Source organism: Bemisia tabaci, chromosome 7, assembly GCF_918797505.1.
Source record: "Bemisia tabaci chromosome 7, PGI_BMITA_v3".
NCBI lineage: Eukaryota > Metazoa > Arthropoda > Insecta > Hemiptera > Aleyrodidae > Bemisia > Bemisia tabaci.
In genome coordinates, this window is record NC_092799.1 from 23,746,255 (window position 1) to 23,771,438 (window position 25,184).

The 25,184-nt window shown below is 41.7% G+C and overlaps 1 protein-coding gene across 4 annotated transcripts in view; it reads right to left on the reverse strand.

Annotated features, from left to right (window-relative positions):
* LOC109032760 (tubulin glycylase 3A) overlaps positions 1 to 25,184 on the reverse strand; it is an 83,340-nt gene that overhangs the window by 47,827 nt on the left and 10,329 nt on the right. Inside the window, exon 1 of one of the 4 annotated variants that reach the window (XM_019045041.2) lies at positions 6,253 to 6,909. The exons of the other annotated variants lie outside the window; for them this stretch is intronic. Within the exon in view, the coding sequence (XP_018900586.2) occupies positions 6,253 to 6,666 (414 nt within the window). The 5' untranslated portion in view covers positions 6,667 to 6,909. Of the gene's footprint in view, positions 1 to 6,252; positions 6,910 to 25,184 lie in introns of those variants that run through there. 4 annotated transcript variants of the gene reach the window in all.

Here is a 25,184-nt window from a genome sequence, read left to right on the forward strand (position 1 = left end):
CAATATGGACATCCATCAAGCACGAATAGATGTATCTCTGCGCCGTCAGCAACGCACGTCCTTTCCTTCGCTCTGTTCCCATGTTGTTTTGGCTCCGTTTGTCTGTTTTTTAAGGTTGTGCTTCAAAGGCTACGTGAGCAAGACGTACCTAGGCCTTGTTTTCAAACTATTCTCTCGAATTTGAGCGACACCTTATTGGCAGAAGCGGAACAATGCGAGTTCACGCCTCGCGCCATGGCCCACGACGCCTTCAATTTTGCGAACGCAATATGGACATCCATCAAGCACGAATAGATGTATCTCTGCGCCGTCAGCAACGCACGTCCTTTCCTTCGCTCTGTTCCCATGTTGTTTTGGCTCCGTTTGTCTGTTTTTTAAGGTTGTGCTTCAAAGGCTACGTGAGCAAGACGTACCTAGGCCTTGTTTTCAAACTATTCTCTCGAATTTGAGCGACACCTTATTGGCAGAAGCGGAACAATGCGAGTTCACGCCTCGCGCCATGGCCCACGACGCCTTCAATTTTGCGAACGCAATATGGACATCCATCAAGCACGAATAGATGTATCTCTGCGCCGTCAGCAACGCACGTCCTTTCCTTCGCTCTGTTCCCATGTTGTTTTGGCTCCGTTTGTCTGTTTTTTAAGGTTGTGCTTCAAAGGCTACGTGAGCAAGACGTACCTAGGCCTTGTTTTCAAACTATTCTCTCGAATTTGAGCGACACCTTATTGGCAGAAGCGGAACAATGCGAGTTCACGCCTCGCGCCATGGCCCACGACGCCTTCAATTTTGCGAACGCAATATGGACATCCATCAAGCACGAATAGATGTATCTCTGCGCCGTCAGCAACGCACGTCCTTTCCTTCGCTCTGTTCCCATGTTGTTTTGGCTCCGTTTGTCTGTTTTTTAAGGTTGTGCTTCAAAGGCTACGTGAGCAAGACGTACCTAGGCCTTGTTTTCAAACTATTCTCTCGAATTTGAGCGACACCTTATTGGCAGAAGCGGAACAATGCGAGTTCACGCCTCGCGCCATGGCCCACGACGCCTTCAATTTTGCGAACGCAATATGGACATCCATCAAGCACGAATAGATGTATCTCTGCGCCGTCAGCAACGCACGTCCTTTCCTTCGCTCTGTTCCCATGTTGTTTTGGCTCCGTTTGTCTGTTTTTTAAGGTTGTGCTTCAAAGGCTACGTGAGCAAGACGTACCTAGGCCTTGTTTTCAAACTATTCTCTCGAATTTGAGCGACACCTTATTGGCAGAAGCGGAACAATGCGAGTTCACGCCTCGCGCCATGGCCCACGACGCCTTCAATTTTGCGAACGCAATATGGACATCCATCAAGCACGAATATTTGTATATCTGCGCCATCAGCAACGCACGTCCTATCCTTCGCTCTGTTCCCATGTTGTTTTGGCTCCGTTTGTCTGTTTTTTTAAGGTTGTGCTTCAAAGGCTACGTGAGCAAGACGTACCTAGGCCTTGTTTTCAAACTATTCTCTCGAATTTGAGCGACACCTTATTGGCAGAAGCGGAACAATGCGAGTTCACGCCTCGCGCCATGGCCCACGACGCCTTCAATTTTGCGAACGCAATATGGACATCCATCAAGCACGAATAGATGTATCTCTGCGCCGTCAGCAACGCACGTCCTTTCCTTCGCTCTGTTCCCATGTTGTTTTGGCTCCGTTTGTCTGTTTTTTAAGGTTGTGCTTCAAAGGCTACGTGAGCAAGACGTACCTAGGCCTTGTTTTCAAACTATTCTCTCGAATTTGAGCGACACCTTATTGGCAGAAGCGGAACAATGCGAGTTCACGCCTCGCGCCATGGCCCACGACGCCTTCAATTTTGCGAACGCAATATGGACATCCATCAAGCACGAATAGATGTATCTCTGCGCCGTCAGCAACGCACGTCCTTTCCTTCGCTCTGTTCCCATGTTGTTTTGGCTCCGTTTGTCTGTTTTTTAAGGTTGTGCTTCAAAGGCTACGTGAGCAAGACGTACCTAGGCCTTGTTTTCAAACTATTCTCTCGAATTTGAGCGACACCTTATTGGCAGAAGCGGAACAATGCGAGTTCACGCCTCGCGCCATGGCCCACGACGCCTTCAATTTTGCGAACGCAATATGGACATCCATCAAGCACGAATAGATGTATCTCTGCGCCGTCAGCAACGCACGTCCTTTCCTTCGCTCTGTTCCCATGTTGTTTTGGCTCCGTTTGTCTGTTTTTTAAGGTTGTGCTTCAAAGGCTACGTGAGCAAGACGTACCTAGGCCTTGTTTTCAAACTATTCTCTCGAATTTGAGCGACACCTTATTGGCAGAAGCGGAACAATGCGAGTTCACGCCTCGCGCCATGGCCCACGACGCCTTCAATTTTGTGGACGCAATAATACGGACATCCATCAAGCACGAATAGTTGTATCTCTGCGCCGTCAGTAACGCATGTCCTTTCCTTCGCTCTAATTTGTCCATGTTGGTTTGGTTCCGCCAGTCTAATTTGTATTGGTGCTTCGAGGGCTATGTGAGCAACATAGCCGAAGATAGGGAAAACGTAACACGGCCTCTTTGTTTAACTTTTTCCCAAATCTAAACGACACCACATGATAAAGTCAATGCATTCATTTTCTATGCATACAAGCATTTGAATAAAAACTTATGGTTCTCCTTCGAGGAATTATAATTCAATACCAAAGAAGAAGAAGAAGAAGAAGAAGAAGAAGAAGAAGAAGAAGAAAATCAATGCAAGATAATATTAAAATGTTGGCTCTTCTCTGGCACATAATCATCTTCCTAAAAGTTGTGCGTCTCTCCTAATTTGATCACGCTCTTATCTAGGTGAGTTGCAAATAGTTTTGTCATTTAGAGTGACCCCATTCCAATTCCTCAGTATACATAAACTTCCTTATACTGAAATGAACAAAGAAAGTAACTGAAACAACTAAACTTCATTTTCAACGCAGCAGGGCTCAAGTTTGAAAGATCATCTGTCAAATGTAAAAACTTGTGATCCGTTGAATAAAATTTCTGAAGAAACAACGACCTCTCAAGTATAGAGGTTCTCTTTTTACACTACCCCTTCCCTCTCTGAAGAAACCGTTACCTCCCATGTAAATCTACGAGGCGGAATTCCAGTGTCGGAAATACCATTATTCCAACGAACATAACATAACATAAACAACAATATTTTTCCACATTTAAAGGAAAAGCAAACTTCGACGCCCATTATTCATGCATTTTATAGACGAGTTTCCCTTACCACGACTTCACAGAGGATGAGAAACCGCAAGAAAACCGCTATCGGAAATTGAGAGGTTAAACTTACTGGCTCGCGAAGTGTCACATAGCATTGTCAGATGAGAGCGTAAAAAATCTCCACGATGCATCGATCTCCCCGGAAAACTTAAGATTTGCGATAAACTGGCAACACAGCTAAAATTTTTGCGGCGACATTACGGGCGGTGCAATTCGGATATTCCGGACTCCGAGGTAGCGGAGGAAATTCGTGGGGTTGGGTCCGATTTGGCGACACTGTTGCCATTGCAGGGGCGATAAAACGGATGATACATGGCAGGAGTCTAAGACCACGGAAAGCGAAAGGGAGCGGAGAAACAAGCGGCCGAGAGGAAAATCGACGGAGACAAAGCTAGGCCCGGCGCTGCCTCATAATTCTCGCCGTGCCCCAGTTCCTGCCCACGAATAGAGTTCAACCACTTTTTCATCGACATTAACCGACCTAAAAAGTTACTGCCCAACTTGCCACGTTCGCAACACCATCGGGTAGTTTTCCGTTGATTGGCGTATTCCCTTTCTGACGATCTGACAAATTTGAAGAGCGATCACTCCTAAAAAGTCAAAAAGTCACTCCTAAAAGTGTTAAAAATTCTGCACAAAAAATTTTTGAAATGGGAAATTCCAATGGAACTAATTTGGACCAATATGAACCAATTTTTACGTACGAATTGTGTCCGATTTACGCAAATGATAGACGCACCACGATCATTTAGTATGGCGTTGATTTGCGTGTTCCCTTCCTGACGATCTGGCAAAGTGGAGAAGCAATCACTCCTAAAAAGTTTGTTGAAAACTCTGCCAATACAATTTATGAGATAGAAAATTCCAATCGCACCAATTGATACCAATTTGAACCAATTTTTACGTACGAACTGTGTCCAATTTACGTTACTGAAAGACGAAGAATTGGCAATTCTACATTTCTAAGTAACAACGCATAAAATATTTTTATAATTTTGATGTATTTTCTACACGTGCTTCTCTTTTAAACTTTATGACATTTCCATGTTTCCTTCATTTTTTTTCTTTTCAATTGGACATTTTTTTAACAGAGTGTTTACAAAACGCGCAAGTTTGACCCTAAACTTCAATTTCCACACTTTTCTCTGGCGGGCCACTTCACTAATAATTGGACCCTGGTGAATCCATCTGTCATCTCGTGCAAGAGCTCTCAGGATCCACGACGGACCATGCGGGTATTTTGAAAGGACTACAAATAAGGTTTTAATTACTTGTATCCCAGTGAACTCTCCTTAGGTTACATACTCGTAGTTAGATGTAATTACTCAATTTTGAAACCAATTACGTGAATTACACTCGAGAAAATATTTTTACTTACACTAAATTCCACAGTGATACAAGAAAGTAGACCCTAATTTTCTGTCATTTCAAATCATTTCCATGCAAAGCCGGCTATTTTTCGGTTCCTTAGATCTTCATGAAACCAATTAGAGATGGATTTTGCAATGTCTATACTGCCTTGCTCCGGAAGAGCTCACTGCCGATGGAGAGAAGGCTTTCGGCGAAAACCTTGGCCCGATTACACGGCGTCTCTTGGGTCGGTCTTATTTCCATTCTTGCATTTCACACGTTTATATTTCAACTAGGGGGTGCGCCTTCTGATCGCTTCGCGGTTAAACCCCTCGAGGCACTTCCCGCCTCAAGCGTTATGCGTTATGCGTTACACGTTACACTTATGATTTTATATTATGAAGTATAATTTGTGTTCCAATTTTGACATTATATTGTACCTCTAAACTTGTAGAGTAAGAATTGAAAATAGGACAATCATCATTGATAAAAACCTCGAAAGATTCCACTTCATCCACCTTTTATTCGCGTCTGCTAGCATTATTAGAACCTACAAGAGTGCAGGAATACTTCACGCATTGTGCCAAACACGGTGCGATCGGCGGCGTCACGACGGTCGGCGCGAAAAGCATACTAGCGCCTACAAGACTGTAGAAATACCTCACGCATTGCGCCAAACGAAGTGCAGTCGCGAAAATTGAGAAAGTTTTGATGATTTTTCGGGCACCTAGCTTTGTAAGCTATTGCACTAATTAATTGGTACACATTATACGAACATTAAAACACACGGATCGTAAGACAGTAAGTTGGAATTTTTTAGCCAACGTGCGATAAAAATTGGCATAAAGCTGAAAATCTCAATACAAAGAGGGAAAGCTCATATGAGCACAGTTTTCCCTCAAAAAGCTACGCTCTTGCTAGCCGAGCCTGGTAGCAGGAAATTCAGGAGGCTGCGCTGCACTGAGGATTGGCCCAATAAGGTCGAAACGCCTCTGCAGTTGCCTTCCTGAATGGTCGTCACTAGTGTTGCACCAAACAGCGTATCTCTTTAAGGGAAACTTGTGTTCCTCTGAGCTTTTTCCCTCTGCATTGAGATTTTCAGCTTTACGCTGATTCACTGAAAAAGAAAAAAAAAAACACATTAGATCTAGAGTCCAGACTCTCAATAACATCGACAAGAAGAAGTACTCTTGATTCAATCAGAATCTAGCTTAAATCAAGAACCAAGCCTCTTAATTTACGCGGATTTCGTTTTGATTCAAGTAAAAATCCGATTGAATCAAGAGTATTTTTTCTTGTCAGTGTTTTCAGGAGTCTGAATTCTAGATCCAATGACTCCAAGAGTCCAGACTCTTGAAAACATTGACAAGAAAAATGACTCTTGAATCAATCAGATTTAAGCTTAAATCAAAAGGAAATCCGCTCAAATTAAGAGGCTTGTTTCTTGATTTAAGCTTAAATCCGATTGAATCAAGAGTATTTTTTCTTGTCAGTGTTTTCAGGAGTCTGAATTCTAGATCCAATGTGTTTTTTTTTCCAGTGTAATGCACGTTGGCTAAAAAATTCGAACTTACTGAAATATTCCACATGTAATTTCAAGATTTAATTCTTCATGAACATTTGAAGCCTGTGAGTGGTTGAAACTTACTTTGATGGCTTTGTCGACGAGCATCTTGAGGTGCTTGAGCTTGTTGCTGATGGCGTTCTCCCTCCGCTCGGCGGGGGCCGGGGGACGGCCCTGCTTGCGGGGGCGGAAGGGGCAGGCGCAGGAGGTGGAGCAGCGGGACTCGCCGGAGCAGACGGAGGAGCGCGGGGAGGCCTCCGCGGAGGTCACCGAGGAGCCCAGCCCGGAGTCCGCGGAGCCGCCCGAGGACCCGAGGCTCAGCTGCGAGCAGGAGGGCGACTTGAAGCGGAGCAGCGTCTTCTGCGGCGGCCACGGGGCCGGGGAGGTCGCCGGCCGAGGGGGCGCCTCCGACTCGGAGCCCGAGAGGGAGAGCGAGCTCCCGCGGGGGCGCCGCCGGGGGCGCACCTCCGCCTCCACCACGTCTTGAGAGGGCGCCATTCCTCCGGCAGCGGAGACGAGTTCACATCCATGTCTGAGAAAATGTTTGCCAGCGCGGCGCGGCGCTGGCCGAACGTATGTCCATTTCAAAGCTGATTTTATTCGTTAGAGTTCAACACTTTAGCACTGCGGTAAGGAGACTGTGGCTAATGAAGAGGGAATGCCAAGTTGTTGTAATCTTATGGCCTGGTTACACGCTGAAATTTCCGTCAAATTCCGATCAAAATGATGACCAAGATGGCGGTCGAGAGTTATCTAGATTGATGAGTAAAATTAATTAAAACAGCGTGTTGATTGTAATAAGCATGAAATAAGCACGGTTGAGTGAAAATCAGATGAAAGATGAGCCCCACAGTTCCATCATCTACCATCAAATTTTTGCAGGCCGCAGAAATTTGATGGTAGATGGTGCGCACCAGTCACCATTTGATTGGAAATTGATGGGAATTTGAGCGTGCAACCAGCACATTACACGGGAAAAAAAGGGATTGCTGATTTAACAATTAAATTGTTGATAAAAAGTATCTGAAATGTTTCGCTGTATATTTTACAATAGTGGAGAGTTAATTTAACCACGGAGGTGGTTGAAGTAGCACTTTTTTGTTGTAAAATCTACATTGAAACATAGCAGTCATTTTTTAAACTAAAAAATTATTAAATCAGCAATTTAATTTTTTCCGTGTTGTCTTCCGCATGAAGGTGTCGCTCAGAGATGATATATTTTAGAAACCCCGGCTCCATTCCTGCGTTGGTAAGTATCTCCCACTGTAAAACATGGGCGGATCCATAGCCCTTCGTTCGTCCGAAAGGACGGGGCACCTGATTATAAATAGGTGTGCACTGCGCGAGTTGATGTCTGTAAAATTGGCTCTCTAAAAAGAGCTTAGTTTAGAATTGCAGGCTTCAATTTTTTTTTTAACATGTAAGACGGCTCTTTCTGTCCGAGAGCACGCATCATATTTTTGGTTCTAACGCGACGATTTAGCATTTCGTCAATCAGGCCGGCCATTGATTGAGGTTGTGGAGGATTCTGCCGCTGCCTCAGAGGTCTCACTAAAAACCGGCTGCAAATTTCAGCAACAAAATAAGCTAAGTATGTGCTTTTCTCTGAGATACGGTTAAGAAAAAAAAAATCAATCAATCAATGAAAATCTTTCACTATGCACTTCAACTACGGTGGGCAACATTAACTTCGTAATGATCAAGAACCGCTGAACGAAACCCGAACAACTCTAGTAGCAGAGATTTTCCTATACCCTTTTTAAACCATACAATTATGCTATTTATTTAAGTATTATGTGGAAAACACTTTCAACATTTGGTTGTATAAGTATTATACTCGTTTTTCCCCAAATTTTACGGTCATTTAGCCCTTACTGATTCTTTAAATAAAGTTTAAGGTGACTTGACGGACGCCATTTTTTGTGTCAGAACGACGTGCGTCATACCGATTCGTTCCATAATTTCAGCTAGTTGTCAGTTTTTTTTTCAAATTTCGAGATCGCACTTCTATTGTCATGAGACGAAAGAGTTCATATACCTTTGACAAAGAAATTCAACGTAATAAAGGCAGGGCTTTTTTAGAGGAAAAATATCGCATTTGATACTGATATCGAAACTGCACTCGAATGCGATATTTGCCCTCTAAAAAAACCCTGCCTTCATTACGTTGAATTTCTATGTCAAGTTTGGAATATGAAATCTATAGTCTCATGACAATAGAAGTGCGATCTCGAAATTTGAAAAAAATGACAACTAGCTGAAATAATGGAACGAATCGGTGTGACGCACGTCGTTCTGACACAAAAATGGCTTTCGTCGAATCACTTGAAAGCTTTCTGCTACTAAGAGATAGACATTTTGAAATTTTAAATGCTTGCGGGACAATTTCCACACCGTCACAAATCCTCATCAATACTTTGCGTGTCGAAATTCCGCACCAACTCCACGACGCATAAGAGACTTAATTCTTTATCGGTAGTCGGCACCCTTTTCCGCTATCTTTTAAATTAGCATTCGCCGTTTTATCAGTCCTGAATTTTAAGCAGCCAGGCGGTTAACCCGATTCCAAGTTATTTTCACTTTCTAAGTCAAACTTTCTCGGTTCGGTAGCTGTCTATTCGCATTACTTTCGTAAAGTATTCACGCAAAAGTTTCCTCAATATTCCAAGTCAACGGTGCTCGATCTGAATTTGATAGGTTCTATTCAATATTGCTTTTGAACTATCCTTCCGTTGCTGCACTCTTTATTTTGACTATTGAATAATGAGTTTCGCTTATGTTTACTTCGTCTGTTTCATCTTCCAGTTATTCTCACGTGAGTATTCTCATTTTTGTTGAGTCGTATGCGTTCCTCACAATGAACAACTAGACAAGGTACGAATTTAAGCATTCTGATACATGCTCATTATTCAGAATATCACGTAGAGCACGATTCTTGCATCGAAAATTACTGAAATCAACTCCTAATTAATATTTTAACGTTTTTATTTTTCATTATCAGTCATGGATAATTTGAATTTCCCGGTCACAAGAAACTGAATACTCTACGTGAGTCCAATCGCGTAATACAACGGTTTCGGCAGGCTTCTCAATCAAAACATTGTTCATTTCCCACTCTTCATCGTTCAAACTATAAACAACTTGCCATAGTTGAGTCAAACCGTCAAGATTGGAGGTTTCAGATTTTCATATCGGAAAATTGTCGAGGTAATGCTTAGTGCGCGATTTGACTGACGTAGACCATTGCGTTTTCACGAACGGGAGATTTGGATTCACGCGTCAAGAAACATTAAATACCTTGGTTAGGACTTAGTTCATGTAATTTTGGTTGCGCGAATCGTGTTTACGTGAAATTTTGGATAAGAAATTAACTTGTAATAGAATATTTAACTTCGTAGTTAGTCTCATGGTCCATTCTAAAATTAAAATGTTCTCCAGATAAGTGTTCTGAATATTGCGATGATACACTCGAAATTTTCGGGGAAATTGTGTGCGCCTTTATTTGCACTGAGTACTTGTTTGTAATTTTGGCGACTGCGAAAGCAAGAGACGGCAACGGACGCGGTTTCCCGGGGAAAACGTACGTGTTCGTGATGTCTCGCTCTCCGGGCCGGCTTTTTAGGGGCTGCGTATGTAATCAGTATCGTTTATCCGTTAGTATTACTACCTTAACCTGTCAGAAACTATGAAAAACATATTTTTGTCCTTTTTTTCCAAAGAAGAGATCATGCGAAGGAATGCACGCAATTTCCGGGGAAACTGTGTGTGTGTCCTCAGTGTAGAAATCGAAAAAAAACTCTCGGTGCGAAGATCACCGAAAATTCCCCACACGCAATTTCCCCGAAAATTGCGTGTTTCCCGGCATTAGTTTTCTTAAACTTCCTTAGTTTCTCCGAAAATTGCGTGTCTTCCATTGCAACATGTGCGGGCTGTTTTTTGCCAATGGAATAAACTTTATGTAAAAGTATGGGACTGACTGGATATACTTCCTTTATTCGTGTCATATTTTTCTTTTATATCGTTCTCAGTTTTCGATGGAAAGCACATCTTCAGGTGAAGTTTTTAACCTAACTCATTCCATCCAATCTTTTGTAGCCCATTTCCTTCTTCTGCAAATCGGCTAACCACCATACTTTTTTTTTCCATACGATCTCTTTTTAAGTGAGTTAGGCTTTTGAGTCTATCTGAAGATTTTGGACAGCCAGAGACATGCACGGGGACACTGGATATTGTCTCGAATATAAGACGCTCGTGATTGTGTATTCATGCATCAAGTTGCTAAACTGAGCATAATCACAAGTCTTGGGACACTCTATAGGGTCTATATTCTAGAATAGAGATAATTCACATCAGTCTGGCATACGTCTCCAAACAAGACGTTGTTTGGTGTGTGTATGTGTGCTGGGGAGACCCTAACCTTGTCTGACACTGAAATCTTATGCTAATCCACGAGACACGGCGCAGGTGCAGTATTGTCAATTTCCAATTGAATCTTCCAATTTCCCGGAGCAAAACCAACACTTTCACAGGAAAAAGGCAACCCTCGATAAAACGCACGCCAAGAACGAATTTCCGCATATTTCTCTACCACCCTATTGCGGACACTGCTTATACCAGAGTTATTTGCCCTGCGGAAAAAATGGGATCCCTGCACGCAAACGACTTTCTCTTAATTTCATGGGCTTGACAGATGTTGATGGCAAGGGATTGATTTTCTTAGGCGCTCAAAAATATGTTTTATCACGGTCGTCGTGCTAGAATTTCACGACGTTCAAGAAAAAAGTATGAGCTGAGCCCATCAGTGACCCCACCCTATCCTGGCTCTGCTATTATTCCTGTGAGCCTATTTTGTCCTCAGAGAACCCGAGTAGTTGGTACGTCAATGGTAAAATTGATTCTAAAATTGCGAAGTTCATCTCGTAAAAAGAGTTAATTTAGCTCCATAAGAATATTACTTACTCCGCGAAAAGACACCATATCAATCCTGTGATTTCCACCACCCCACTCTCTCATATCACTCAGTTTTCTAAGTGCCAAAAAAGTCTCCAGATCTCACGTCAAAACGTTAAAATATACGCCTGTGCCCAAGTAGCATAGATTGCAATTACGGTTAAATTATTGCCAAGGCATCTGAGTGATGTGTATGTTGCTTATCTTCTGATTGAAGGGGCTCTTCTGATTGAAATTTATCGCAATAAAACTGGAGTAGCTTGCAATTTTTCTTTGAGTTGCATTGTCCATCTCTCTGATGCGTGTAAGAACTGAAGTTTCAGATGTACGTGATCCGATCCTCGACAGCTAGACCTAAAGTGTTCAGATGCTCAACCCGAAAACTTCAGAGATCTATAAGACCTAAACTTCAGGTCCCACGCACAAGGTTTTTTTCTCCGTGTATCAATCCTTTAATTTTTTTCAGATTATCGGCCGAGCGGCGGGGAGGTGATCACCCTGGCCTGCACGAAGTCAGAAGCAGGACTGGGTTACGCCAAAGCGTCGGACGGCAAACACGTGACGGAAAGCGATGCTGATGCTGATCTTCTCCCCGGATCGGATCTCGGCCCCGTCCTTTTTCCCGGATACAACACCTACTTCAAAAGAATCCCGTACTTTGACGTCAACAGCAAACAGCTGACCTATGGACCGCCATCGTATTCAGTTTATCCGCAGTGAAGAATGACCTCTGGCGGGAATGGCGTGTCTATTGCGAGATACCGTGCAGCGGGCTGATTATTGAACACTATAGACAAAGCGATAGGCAAAAGAGACAGGGAGAATAGAGCGATCCTACACGGAGAAAAAAACTTCGTGCGTGGGACCCGAAGTTTAGGTCATATGGATCTCTGACGTTTTCGGATTGAGCATCTGTACACTTTAGGTTCAGCTGCTGAGGTTTGGATCACACATCTGAAACTTCAGTTCTTACATCTGAAGTACTTCGGTTTTCACATCCGAGAAACTTCGGTTCTCACCTCCGAAAAACTTCGGTTCTCACTTTTCTCAATTGAAGTTTCAGCTGTGTGATCCGAACCTCGACAGCTAGACCTAAAGTGTTCAGATTCTCAATCCGAAAACTTCAGAGATCCATAAGACCTTAACTTCAAATCCCACGCACGAATTTTTTTTCTCCGCGTAAGAAAAAAGCCTTGTGGACATCCAAACGTGCCCTCTCTTCCGATAAAATATTTTAACCGAGACACGCAACTAAGCATTGTGAATCCCTTCAAATTAGAGGGTAGGCCAATAATGTTACTGCCATGCTCGAATAGTTATCTCATTCAATGCTTGGCTCTCTCGAAGTCTCCTTGATATTGCAGTGTACTCTTGCTGCCCTCTCATGGCAAATTTCTGCCAATAATTCAAATTAAAAAGCAGGAAAACTAGGTGATTAAAGTTCGGCCGGCCATCGACGCGACGGTAAATTTTCCGCCAACATTCATTCTGTCACTGTTGCCATTCGCGTTTTAATTGTTCCCGTCCTTACATGGAGAACCAATAACCAAAGTATTTAAAAAGTGATGTATGCAGGTACTGTTTTTGTCGTATAGAGAATCGGTTCAAATTATACCTATTTACGCAAAAATGTATGCGCCTTAACGTGATAAAGAATAAATAAATATGAAATAAAAAAACAGAACCGGTGTTTTTACACTTAACAAAAAAAGATCCTATTTTTTATGCTATAAAAACGACTTCCAAAACGTGACCAGAAAATAAGTAATATTGTACTACCGTGAGCCATTCACCCCATAGTTTTTATTTCATCATTCTATCTTAGAGCACCTTAAATGCTGTGGATTCAGAAAAACTTAATTACCTAATAATCCAATTTGACCGTGTTTAAACAGACCTGCAATGGCACTAAATTGTTTTCTACGTTTCACATTCACATATGGTTATCCCATCAAAAGGTTCACCGAAAAAATTGCTTAACTTAAGCATGGTGTTTCTTGAATTGTTCGCAGTTTTTTTTTTACCTAGATATAGAGGCTTAGACCAAGCAAAAAAGTAGTTTAAATGAAACAGTATCGTTCTTAATTCAATACAAATATTTCTTGGCGGAAAATTTTGAATTTTTCTATTATTAATATCTTGCTATTCCACGCAAAAAAAATAAAAAAAATAAATAAAAAATAAAAAATAAAAAAATACGATAAGTCAGGAAGCTCACAGTGAATGGGTGAATATGGGTAAGTGTTGAAAAGCCTCTTGTCTGACAAATTTAGTATCAATGGACCACTAGACAAGGTACGAATTTAAGCATTCTGATACATGTACCTTAACCAGAATTTTACGTAGAACACGATTCGCGCAACGAAAATTACTGAAACCAACTCCTAACGAAGCTATTAACATTTTTATTTCACATTGGTTACGAGCAATTTGAACTGCCCGCTCACAAGAAACTCAAAGCTCTACGTGAGTCAAATCGCGCACCACAACGGTTTCAGCAATCTTCTCAATCGAACAATGTTCATTTCCCACCATGTGTTTTTTAAACTATTAGTTATTTGCTATGGCTGAGCCAAAGTGTCAAGATTGAGGTTGCCAGCTTTTTTTATCGCAGTGACGTTCATGATAACGTTTACGAGCGATGTGAATCACGTAGAACATTGAGTTTTCATGAGCGGGTGGTTTGAATTCACGCACCAAGAATCATTAATATCTTCAGAAGGAGTTGATTTCGGTAATATTCATTGTGCGCATCGTGTTTTACGTGAAATTTTAGTGAAGAAACATGTGACAAAATGCTGAAATTCGTACCTTGTCTAGTGGTCCATTACAGGGCTAAAGGGGGAAATTATCGGCATGTAAGACGAAACTGATAAACAGCTGCATGTTGCGGGAACATTAAACAAACAGCAGAGCACTTAGTGACGCGGGTACGGGGATGGGAAACTGGCAACAGTAATAGTTTGGTCTACATTCTCAACATCAACACGGAACAAGAGCTCTACATTTGATACAAATCTGAGTACTTTTTTGACAGCTGTTCACCTGCGTAGATGCATATCGTGCCAATGCATTGTTTACCTTAAAAAAATAAATCAGCAAACTCTAAAAAATACCCGGGATCAAAACCATAGGGTATCTGGGTCATGTCAAGCAGTTCTGCGATTTAAAATAGCGGTTCTACCGAGAGCAGAACTCTGCAGCAGCAGAGCTGCTGCTGTTCTGCTGCAGTTCTGCAGTTCTGTAGAGTTCTGCTGTGTTTTGATTTAAAATATTGCAAATCTGTACTCAGGTTGGATAGTTTGATAATCTCTGCCGGTGTTATTTTTAATTTTTTACCAATTCTACAAATTTACGTGGTTTATCTTTCTCAGGCAGCCAGGCGAACCTTCATTTGCATCAATCATCATACGATAAAAGAAAAAAAGTGGTAATATTAATGTCTTTCTAACTGAAAAATCCTATACTTAAATTTGGGTAATTTTTAATTATCATTTGTAGGACTGCCATCGGACAAACAGTCATATAGATAAGTAGGACCAGGTTGTCATAACAGAGAATAAAAATTTACTTTTTGATCTCCGTCGTATTATTTTTGAATAATAACCTATGACTAGACTTTCATGGTGTAAATGATGCTCGAATGATGCTAGAGACAAATTTAAAATAAGATATATTCTGAATTGTACGTCTGGGATGGCGCTGTGATATCTGTGCAGAATATCAGGTAGCCTTCCCAGAAATATCTCGAGATGTCACATGAACAAAAAAAAATCGGTTTAAGAGTAATTTTATATCTCTTACGCGGGGTTTCACTTTTAATTGCAAAAAAATCAATCTGAGAACCAACACATGTGTCAATAAAGCATAACACACGTGTTAGAAAAGTAAACGGCACGCAAACTTTTAACTGAGGGAAAGTTCAGTGTCGAAAAATCATCATCACATCGGACGGACAGAACTACCCGGACAAGAAAATATGGGCAAAGGGATTTGCAGGGCCGCGAAGAGCTGTGTCCAGCCTTAACGGAAAATTCGAATTGGGTCCGTCGAGTAGCTCAGGCAGACGGACAGCCGAATTTAATGAGAGACGGACACACGAAAATAAGGACGCACTAGGCACAAACTCACAACATTGCCGACAGGCAACAGTTCAAACTGACGGAAAATTTAAATGTGTCTCGTTGGATAGAGCTTAGGCAGACGACAGTCGGAAGACAGGTAGCAGAATGAACACAATGAGGTATGGACAACCCGATCGAGAAACAGACGAAAGTGCGGTTGAAAGAAAGGACGAACAGACGGCAGATCGAAAGGACGGAAAATTTCAATGTATCCGTCAGGCGGACGGACGCGGACAGCCGAACGGAAGAACGGACACGAAGAAGTACGGACAGTCGGACAGAAGAACGGACAAACAACCGGACTCGACGAGAGACGGAAGACCGGACACTTGGAAACACGACCAGACAGAAGAACAGACTATTGAGAGGACGAACGGACGAAGGTTCAAATTCACGGAAAATTCGAATATATTTCGCTTTGTAACACTCCAGCTGACGGGACTCTACGCAGACGGACGAACGGACAGAAGAAAACGAAGACAGCCGGACTGAAAGACAGACGGAAGAACGAGATTTACGAGAGGACGGACAGCGCGACGTACAAGTGGACGGAGGAACGAGAGCCGACCGTCTACCGTCTCTCCGCGTCCAGATAAAAAGACTGGAGTCATTGGAGCTGCATGCCTGACTCCGTTGGGAGCCAGTGAGGGGGGGGGGGGGGCATGCGAGGGAGAAAAACATGTCACACGACGGAATGGCTCGAGCCGCCGAGTTATCGGCTATCGCAACTTTCGACGGGGTTGTTTCCGCCCCGGAATGCACGCGCACCCCATCTCCCCACCCCCTCCCGCACAACCTAATTTCCTGGTAATGACTGAATTAGGTCGCCCCCCCCCCTCCGTCCCGCGCGGTGAAAACTAATTGTCTAATCGGGCTCTGTCGATCACCCCGATTCGTTGTTATCAGCTCGTTTGTTTTGGATTATTTGCCGAGCGGGTCATGACCTGATATTAATTGCCAATCATCGACCCCGTATCTCGATGGGATTCTTGCTAACTTTTGCAGGAGCTATCACAATAGTTGCTCCTCTTGTAGAATGGCTCAAAATATGCTGATTCCTCGCGCAGATTTTGAGGTTTGCAGCTATTTTTGAGCCATTTTCTGCAGAAAACAATGGGCCATTTGATGAGGTGCAAATTCAAGCATATGATACCGGAATGGGCAATACACTGAAATAGTGGCTAAGTCATTCGATATAATATGGAACTCTTGGTTCAAACCAAAACAAATTAACATAACCTCATGTGCGAATTCTTCATGAGTTAATTGTGTTAATTCATTAAAATTTAGTCATTGACCGGCCATAAATCCATTAAAGACTCATTTCATTAAACACGAGAACTTTCGATTGTTAGAAACACTTGGGCGCATTTTACCACCATGGTACAAAAATCGCGAATGAGGCACAAAGTTCTGTGTTTGTTTACATTTGAACCAAGGGTTCGATATTATATCGAATGACGTAGCCGCTAAATCAGTCTATAAAAATGCTCTATACGCCATAATTTGATGCGTCACAAGTGAGGTCTTGAAAATGTTACTGTTTTTAAGGGGGGATGCTCCTCTCTCTGGCCCCCTTGGAGGGTCAGGGGGTCGTGGCCCCCCAAAAAGTTTTCCCCTTGGTAATTAGAACAAAATGCCAAACCGGAACACTTAAACTCAATGATTGAAAAAGTTATGGCATATCGAGCGTTTCTTTTGCCTATCTCGGTATACGTACGTTCTCTCGTTATACGTAGTACACGATTTGCACAACGTCTTCTGAAAGCAACTTCTAACCAAGACATCGACGATTTTCCATACATAAACTCGAACTTCTCGCTCATAGAAAAAACAATTATATACTCTATGCAAGTTAAAATGCACACTAAACGTTACCCTGATAGTCTCCACGGTATGAAAATAGTACAACCTAAGTCTCGGTACCTCAGCTCATTTATTACACGTTGTTTCCAAATCCAAATTCCAAAATTGAGTGTCAACACAGTCAAAGATAAGAGATACTTGTTTTAAAAATGTCTCTCGAATCTGAGTGACACCTCATTGGCAGCATGGAGCGGAGTAATGAGGGTGCATGCCTCGCGCCATCGCGCCCTCAATTTTGCAGACGCAACACAGACATCCATCAAGCACGAATAGTTGTATCTCCGCGCCGTCATCATAACGAGCTTCCTTTTCGTCTTTTCTTGCTCTGATTCCATATCATGCGTTCGAAAACGAGTTGAAAATTGAAAAAGTAAAAGGAAACATTCAGTTTTTTGTTTTGTTTTTTGTTTTAACGATAAGTGCGTGTATTTCAACCTCAGCCATGGTTGATTCCAGATCCTATATTTTTTCATAGTCATTTATAGATACCATGTTACTTTTTTGGTAGCATGCCTCGGTCGTGATGACAATTTTCCATTGATACTGGGATCGACGCGGCGTAATTGCTAACGTAAACGTCACATTGTGATTATGACTAGAAAATAAGGTAGGATCTACAATGGACCACTAGACAAGGTGCAAATTTCAGCATTTTGATAATATTTCTCAATCAAAATTTCACGTAAAACACGATGCGCACAACGAAAATTACCGAAATCGCATCCTTACGAAGATATTCAATAATTCTTGATGCGTGAATTCAAACCACTCGCTCATGAAAACTCAATGCTCTACATGATTCATATCGCGCGCTAAACGTTTATCATGACAGTCTCTGAGGTATAAAAATCTGGCAACCTTAATCTTCACGCTTTTGCTCAGCTGTAGCAAATTTCTTATAGTTTGAACAACACATGATGGGAAACGAACATTGCTCGATTGAGAAGATTGCTGAAACCGTTGTAGTGCGCGATTTGACTCACGTAGAGCTTTGAGTTTCTTGTGAGCGGGCAGTTCAGATTCCTCGTAACCAATGTGAAATAAAAATGTTAATATCTCCGTTAGGAGTTGGTTCAGTAATTTTCGTTGCGCGAATCGTGTTCTCTGTGAAATTCTGGTTAAGAAACATGGATCAGAATGCTAAAATTCGTACCTTGTCTAGTAGTCCATTGAGAAGCTTGGAGGACAAGCCGCATTAGTGCAGTTTTTACTATTCCGAGAAATACGTGATTGAGGTTTCGAAATTACATGGAGCCCTATGGCAGGAAGGAGGTTCAAACTAACTTTTTGATGCTTGAAAATTGGTGTTTGGGAGCGAATTTTTCACAGAACATGCATGAAGGCTATTTTTACTTACAATCATTAATATCTTAATTTTTTCAAAAATTGCTCTCGTGCGCCTTGTCCTCCAATCCCCTCAATTCACTATGAGCATTGCAAAAGAAACGCTTCTTTTTACTTCGAAGAAATTGTGGTGTGTGTTAGATTTTACATCTCAATTTTTCCAACCTAAATTAGCGGTGCTTCCTTTTCCATGGACGGATTGTGCAAAGTCAAACTTCCGTGAAAAAGCTCGAACAATAACGCTTTCCACGATATAATGATACTCTGAGTAAACGCCACGCTTGGAAATTAGATCCTCGTAAACGTCTTCCCTCACGTTCGCCACGCGAGCCGAGGGCAAAAAATGGTCAAGGGCCGATAAACAGGTCAGTTAGCTTTAGCTCACCTACATTAGGCCAAAACGGGGGTGTGAATTTGCTTAACCTCACTCCAGCTACCTCTAATTGGCTCGTTATTATTTCACGCACACACATTACGCTGTCTTCGCACGGACCGATACCTGCATTAGCTACCATGCTAAGGAAGAACGCCGTTTGAACACTCAAATGTTGTCAAATTTCCTCTAAGAAATTTGTATTTTTCAGGATGGTTTAGTACATTTTCCTTTGAAATTTTGGTGCACATTGGATAAAACTGTGAAAAAAATGCTGTAAAAATCTAAAAAAAAAAGTACTCATAAAAGAGGCTACTAGTTCCAAAGTTCACAATGTCCATTCCAGTCAAAATTGACTTAGGATTGGATTCTTAATCAGCAAATGGAGGAGAATTGGAAAATAATTTGATTGTGCGCCAAGACAGCCAATATCCTTATTAAAAAGGTAGGTCGAAGCAAAACGCAGCAAACTCAAAACGGTTTTTTGCGTTTTTGGGGAAAAACCACTTTTATGGACATTGTACATTTTGGAACTAGTAGCCTCGACAAATAACCAAGACAATACTGCTTTATCAGCAGAAGTTTGGCAACTGTGAATGTTCTTACGATGTTTTACTGAAAACGGCAGTGCACGAATTTGTCGAAAATGAAAATGTCACGTCAAAAAGGGATCCGTCTTGACATTTAGAGAAATAGATGAGAGGGCTTAATAAACTTCAAATTATCGCGTGTTTTTTACTGCACGCAATCTATCAACGGGGCGGGTGGATGACGTGTTAAATAAACATACACTAGGTCTAATTTTTCTCCTCGAAATTTTCCGCTGAGCAGGATGCATGGAAATTTCCAAAATTAATTGATTGAATGAAAACCGCAGCTTGCAATAACAGTAGACAGTATGTGTTTTCTGATAGTAATTTGAAGTATTTCTTCATATCAAATGAATCATTACCCTGGTAAAAATTGGCGACGGAGCTGCGTTTCAAAATACTATAGAAGTTCTTATAGCTGACTAAAGAAGGCTATTAAAAATCATATAGCTGGCTGTAGAAAGCGGAGCAAATCATATAGCCGGGCTATACGAAGCTATAAAAAAGTATACAGTCGGGCTATAGTTCCTATCGCCAGGCTTTACACTTTATCGCCATCGGCTATAAAAGGCTATAGGAAATTGTGTAGAAATTCGTGTGCTTTGGAAATAATTAAGTTCGAGTTGAATAACGCTGACTCCGCGAGATTAAATATTACAGCCTGACACAAACGGAGCGGCGACGCACTGGCGCCTACAAACCTAACAGGGATACTTCACGCATTGCGCAAACGCGCATTGACGCCTACAAACCCAACAGGGATACTTCACGCATTGCAATGCGTGTATTTTGGTATTAGTATTTGGCTTTAGTATTTTGGAACACACATTCTACTGCCAATTTTTACCAGGGTATAATTTTCTCATGTTATTTATGTAGTTATTTATTTTTCTTCAATGTCACACCCTCTGCTGTTTCTCTGACTTTGAGTGAATCCATAATGCATTCTCTTATTCTCTTATCCTCGGAAATTTGGGGAAATTACGAGAATGAGACTTGAAGAGGTTTCCGATTTTTAGAGTGTTGCTGTCCTGTAGTTGTATTGCTAAGGTGGATTTTGAGAAAAGTGGGATAGGCGACCAAGAATCGCTCATAAAAAGGAATTTAAAGGTAAAGAAATTCAGGACATTGTGTATGACTGTTCTTTTTATGGGAAAAACTTTCAGGTTACGGCAAAGTGGATCCAGAAACCTTGAATGTCACAACCCAGACTCTTCTTGGCGACACTTCGGGAACTTGGAAATGTATGTTTCGCCTTTTTTTCCGTAGCTGGACATAAGATAGATTGCGAAATGGGTTACTTTCATTGTTAAAATGGCTTAAAGGACACAATTGTCGCAAAACGACGTGAAATATCTTTTCTTTGCGGATAATTGTGATCATTTCTGTCAAAAAGTGCATAAATGACTTTTCATTTGCAGTTTGTAAATGATAAGTCAGATCTTCAGAGAGAGATCTTAAGTGACACATTTCTTATAAAATTAAAAATTGGGTGTGAGCAACAATTGGACGTATCTTGCAATAAGGAACTACTATTTCTTGTCTGTTTGTAGAGACAACGTGTGTGCCATTAGTCACCTTATGCAGACATGTACTTTCATGGTTGAGCCAGAAATAGTATTATCCTAATTTCAAAATGTAGTCCAATAAAATTCCAAATGGAGCGTGAGTTTTACGCTTGTTTTTTAAAACGGCGTAAGTGACTGTCTTTTGTAAAAATGACGTAAGTTACTCTTTTTCTCCTCGTGTAAATAATTTTTTAAAGGGCTTAAAAGATGACGCTCCTACTGCATATTATTCTTATAGCAAATCTTTCTACATAATATTAATTCACATGAGTAACACGTAAAGCCTTAAGCAAGAAGTATTTTGGGGTTGGTTGAGAAAACGAGGCGGTAATGAGGCGTAGGCGTAGCCCCCTACGTTTTTTTTTAAATTTGCCGATGATTATTTTTGACCAAACGATCTATCGATCGATCAATCGAACGGAGTAAGTCCATGTGCATTTAAAAAAAAAAAAAAAAAAAAAAAAAAAAACCGTTGGTCATTTTTTCTTTGCATAAAAAGTTGTGTGAAGGGCTTCAACAAAAACGCTCTTGTCGCAAAACATTTGATTACACTTTCTATCCTTTATCTGTTAAGGATCATACTCGACTAATCGATCGAATCGATTTGCGCCGGGTATAGAGAGTCGTCGACCGGCGAAAAGATTGAAAGTTGATGAACAGCCGGTATAATTGACCTCACGTGACCTGGTTCCCGTTCCGCGGGGATTTGGGGGGGGCGGAGAGGGGGGAGGGGGTTCCGATGCCCCGACGCCCCCCACCCCCGCCGCGCTTGCACCAGCGCCCTGAATACCTCTTTCGGTACTTAAAATACCTCATAATAGATATTGATTGGGCGTCATGAACTCCCTTTGTACCCCCGCGTTATTCAATATCCGATTCCGACGGGCGCCACCCGCGATCTGCTCCCGGGGGGGGGGTGAGGGGGGAGAGCCAATCATCTATCTGTATAGTTGTAAAAAATATCCACGGATGAATGTAAAAATCGAAACGGGGGCAATACTTTCACTGCAGTTCTCCATTCTCCTTTCCTATTCAGCCGAGGAATCGATGGCCATCTGCGAAAGTTGGCATCAGGGGCGTTATTCAGCCAAACCATCGGTCGTACAGCCAGGAGTAGTAAAATGAGAGGGACAAAATTGTACGAAGGGGGGGGGGAGAGAGGCAATCCCATGTCAAATTATTGAGAAGTGTGGGAGCTCCAGGAAACGGAGGAACAAATTTCTTGTAGGTTCATATGTGGTGGGGAGAGGGGCGCGAGATCACTCCGGGGGGGGGGGTGCGATCATCCTCATCCCCTTGGCTTTAGGGCTACAAATGGACCGCGTAAAACATAAAGGAACCAAACCACATCAGCTATTGTCAAAATTAACAGGGGAATTTGAATTTTTACGAGAGAACGTTTGTGCGGATTCCTTTGAAAATTTTAAGGCATTATGCTTTGTATTATGGAGAAAATTCATGGAAATTTGCACAAAAATCCGCACAATCGTTTTGAATAAGGAGTTCAGGAGAATAAGAAATACTCGACTATTGACGTCATGCACCGTGATGTGCTGGCGGCAGCGATCACCTTGATTTCAATAGGGGAAAAAAAGCGGGGGGAGGGGGCGGGGGTTGAAACCGACTGTCAAAACTTGGTGGTTTGATGATTTAGTTTTGGTCCACGAAGAGGGTTTAAAAATCCAAACACGACTCTGCGACACGCGTGACTGATCCGTTGTTAGCCTTACCGTCAGAAAATTTGGAATGAAATTCAAAGTGCATTGCACTCCTAAACAGCAATTTTGCGTGCAAGAAACTCGAATGATCTGAGTGCAGAGTAGAATCTCCTCTTAGCAGAGTGAACTCTGTTCTTGCAAAGGAGAAGGAACTCTTTTTGCGGAGTCAACTCCTTGCTGTCGGACGCTTTCTTATTAAAATTACTTGAGTTTTTAGGGGGCAAAATAAGCTTTAGGGGAAATGCACTCCGTATTTTACTTCGAAAATTTTAACTGTATCGGAGATTAGCGAATTCTCTAAGCACGGCCATACTTCATCGATAGTCAAAACAACCATGAAAACAGGTGCAGTAGATTTGTGGTACGAACTTTAAAACTAGCATTCGAGGGTTGTCAAAGTTCCTCTAATAAAATAATTATGTTCAAGAGAGATTATGAATATTTTTCATTGAACTTTTCAGGAACGCTAGATTAAACTATGAGCAAATTGTCCTCTCGAATATTCACAGAGAAAGATTCACAAGTTTTCCAGAATATTTGATTTCATCAAAAAAAGTTGGCAACGTCTGGATGTCCATTCTCCATTTGCCCTTAGCATGTCATTGTGTCCACTCATCTTGGTTGAGAAAAGCCCAAGCTAAGCGCGACACCAATGGCAACATTTGAAGAACTACTCATGCATGATGTGTTGCATACGTAGTAAATGAAGGCGCCTTCGCGTTCCTGTTCCTTCTACGTGTTTCAGACGCTCATCTGTATCATCAGTTGAGACTTTTTGAAACTTTTTCAAATGTATATTTTGATAGCGGAACGCCAAACGAGTATTCAGCTAATCAGTAGTTCGTTGTCACTATCAATGGCATTTCACTGACAGGACCACTAGAGAGAGATCGTTCCCGGAACTGCCATGAAAACTCATCTCAAAATATCTAACTAAATTATTATTCTTTGTAACTGCCACGGCATAATTTTTACATCAATGGAAAGCACAGCTATTATTATTTCGGCTCACCCAAAAACGAAGAGATAAACAAAGCGTCGCGTCGCACAGTGGATCGAGTCAATAGGAGAAATCGGACAAAATTTGTAAACTTTCAACGAATATAACTCCGTTTATACAAAACTTTGAGGTTCTAAAAGTGGTTCCAATGGTTTCCTCGTGAAATTTTCCGACATGAGCACTGAAGCACCCCTTGAAATTTAAAGTGTGACAAAATAAACATAAAAAGTTTCAGTATCAGTCAAAAATTTCATGTCCGATCTCTCTCATTGACTCGATCCTATTAGTTATCCCGTCAATGGACGGTACACTCCAAGCTAAGTTTTTCCATTGCGGTGTTAGGATGAATATAATTCTTGCTCTGTGGTCGTCCGTATTTCGTATGAGAAAAAACCGTGGCGTTTTATGTTTTGTTACTTTTACACTGATGTTGGACATTCTTTAACCCAAGACCAATGCACCAAAGACAATGCGTCCCACGAAAATTGCTAGTGTAATAAATTGTTTCCAAAATGTGTTAGCCGTAATAGTCACGGGTGCCCTTACTGATTTGCGGGCTGATGTCCTTCATTGCTGGAAAGCAAACCGATCATTACGTTTTATTTGAGGAGGATGGCGTCAACGCAAGTTGGTGTTAGCAAAGCGCCTTCATTTTGTAAACGCTAAAGCTTGGGCGCAACTATTCCTGCTCAGAGGTGGTCTATACTGCATAGACAAAGAAATGAAGGCGTTATGGATTGCTTACTCATTTACCTATGTTCAAAGTTTCTTGTTTTTTTTTCATCTGTGCAAAGTCATGGCAAACTAAATTTTGATCGCCCACGGAGGAATGGTTCTAACAGGTTTTTTTTTGGAAAAATGGGTCAGAATTGCAGGTTGGAATCCACTCTTTAAATACCTTAAGCTGATTTGAAGCTTAAATTGATTATTATCCCCCTCCCTCGCCTCTTTTTAAACCCTCACGCACCATATCACAGATCTACATCCTCCTACTTTACGGAACGCTCTATTTTGACATCTTGTGATGAGATTTAAATGAAAAATTGCCACCTTGGGTCGATTTTCTATCTAAATTATTAAAAGATCGATTTCAGCGTCACACAACGCAGTTTTGGACTCCTCCCTCCCTATAACGCATCCGTAACGCAGGCTCGGACCCCCCTCCCTCCCTTCAGAGTCATGTATTTATGAACGACTCATAATGACATTCCATCATGAGTATTGAGGTAGCTACAATTGAGAGGCTTGGAGGACAAAGCGCATAAAAGTGCAGATTTTACTATTTCGAAAAATACGTGTTTGAAGTTTCGAAATTACAAGGATCCTTTGGTAGGGCGAAAAGAAAATTCAAACTGACTTTTTGATGTTTAAAATTGGAATTTGGGAGCGAATTTTTCACAGCGTATATTCTAAGACTAGGTTCAGTTGAAATCATGAATATCTCAATTTTTTCAAAAACTGCACTTATGCGCTTAGTCTTCCA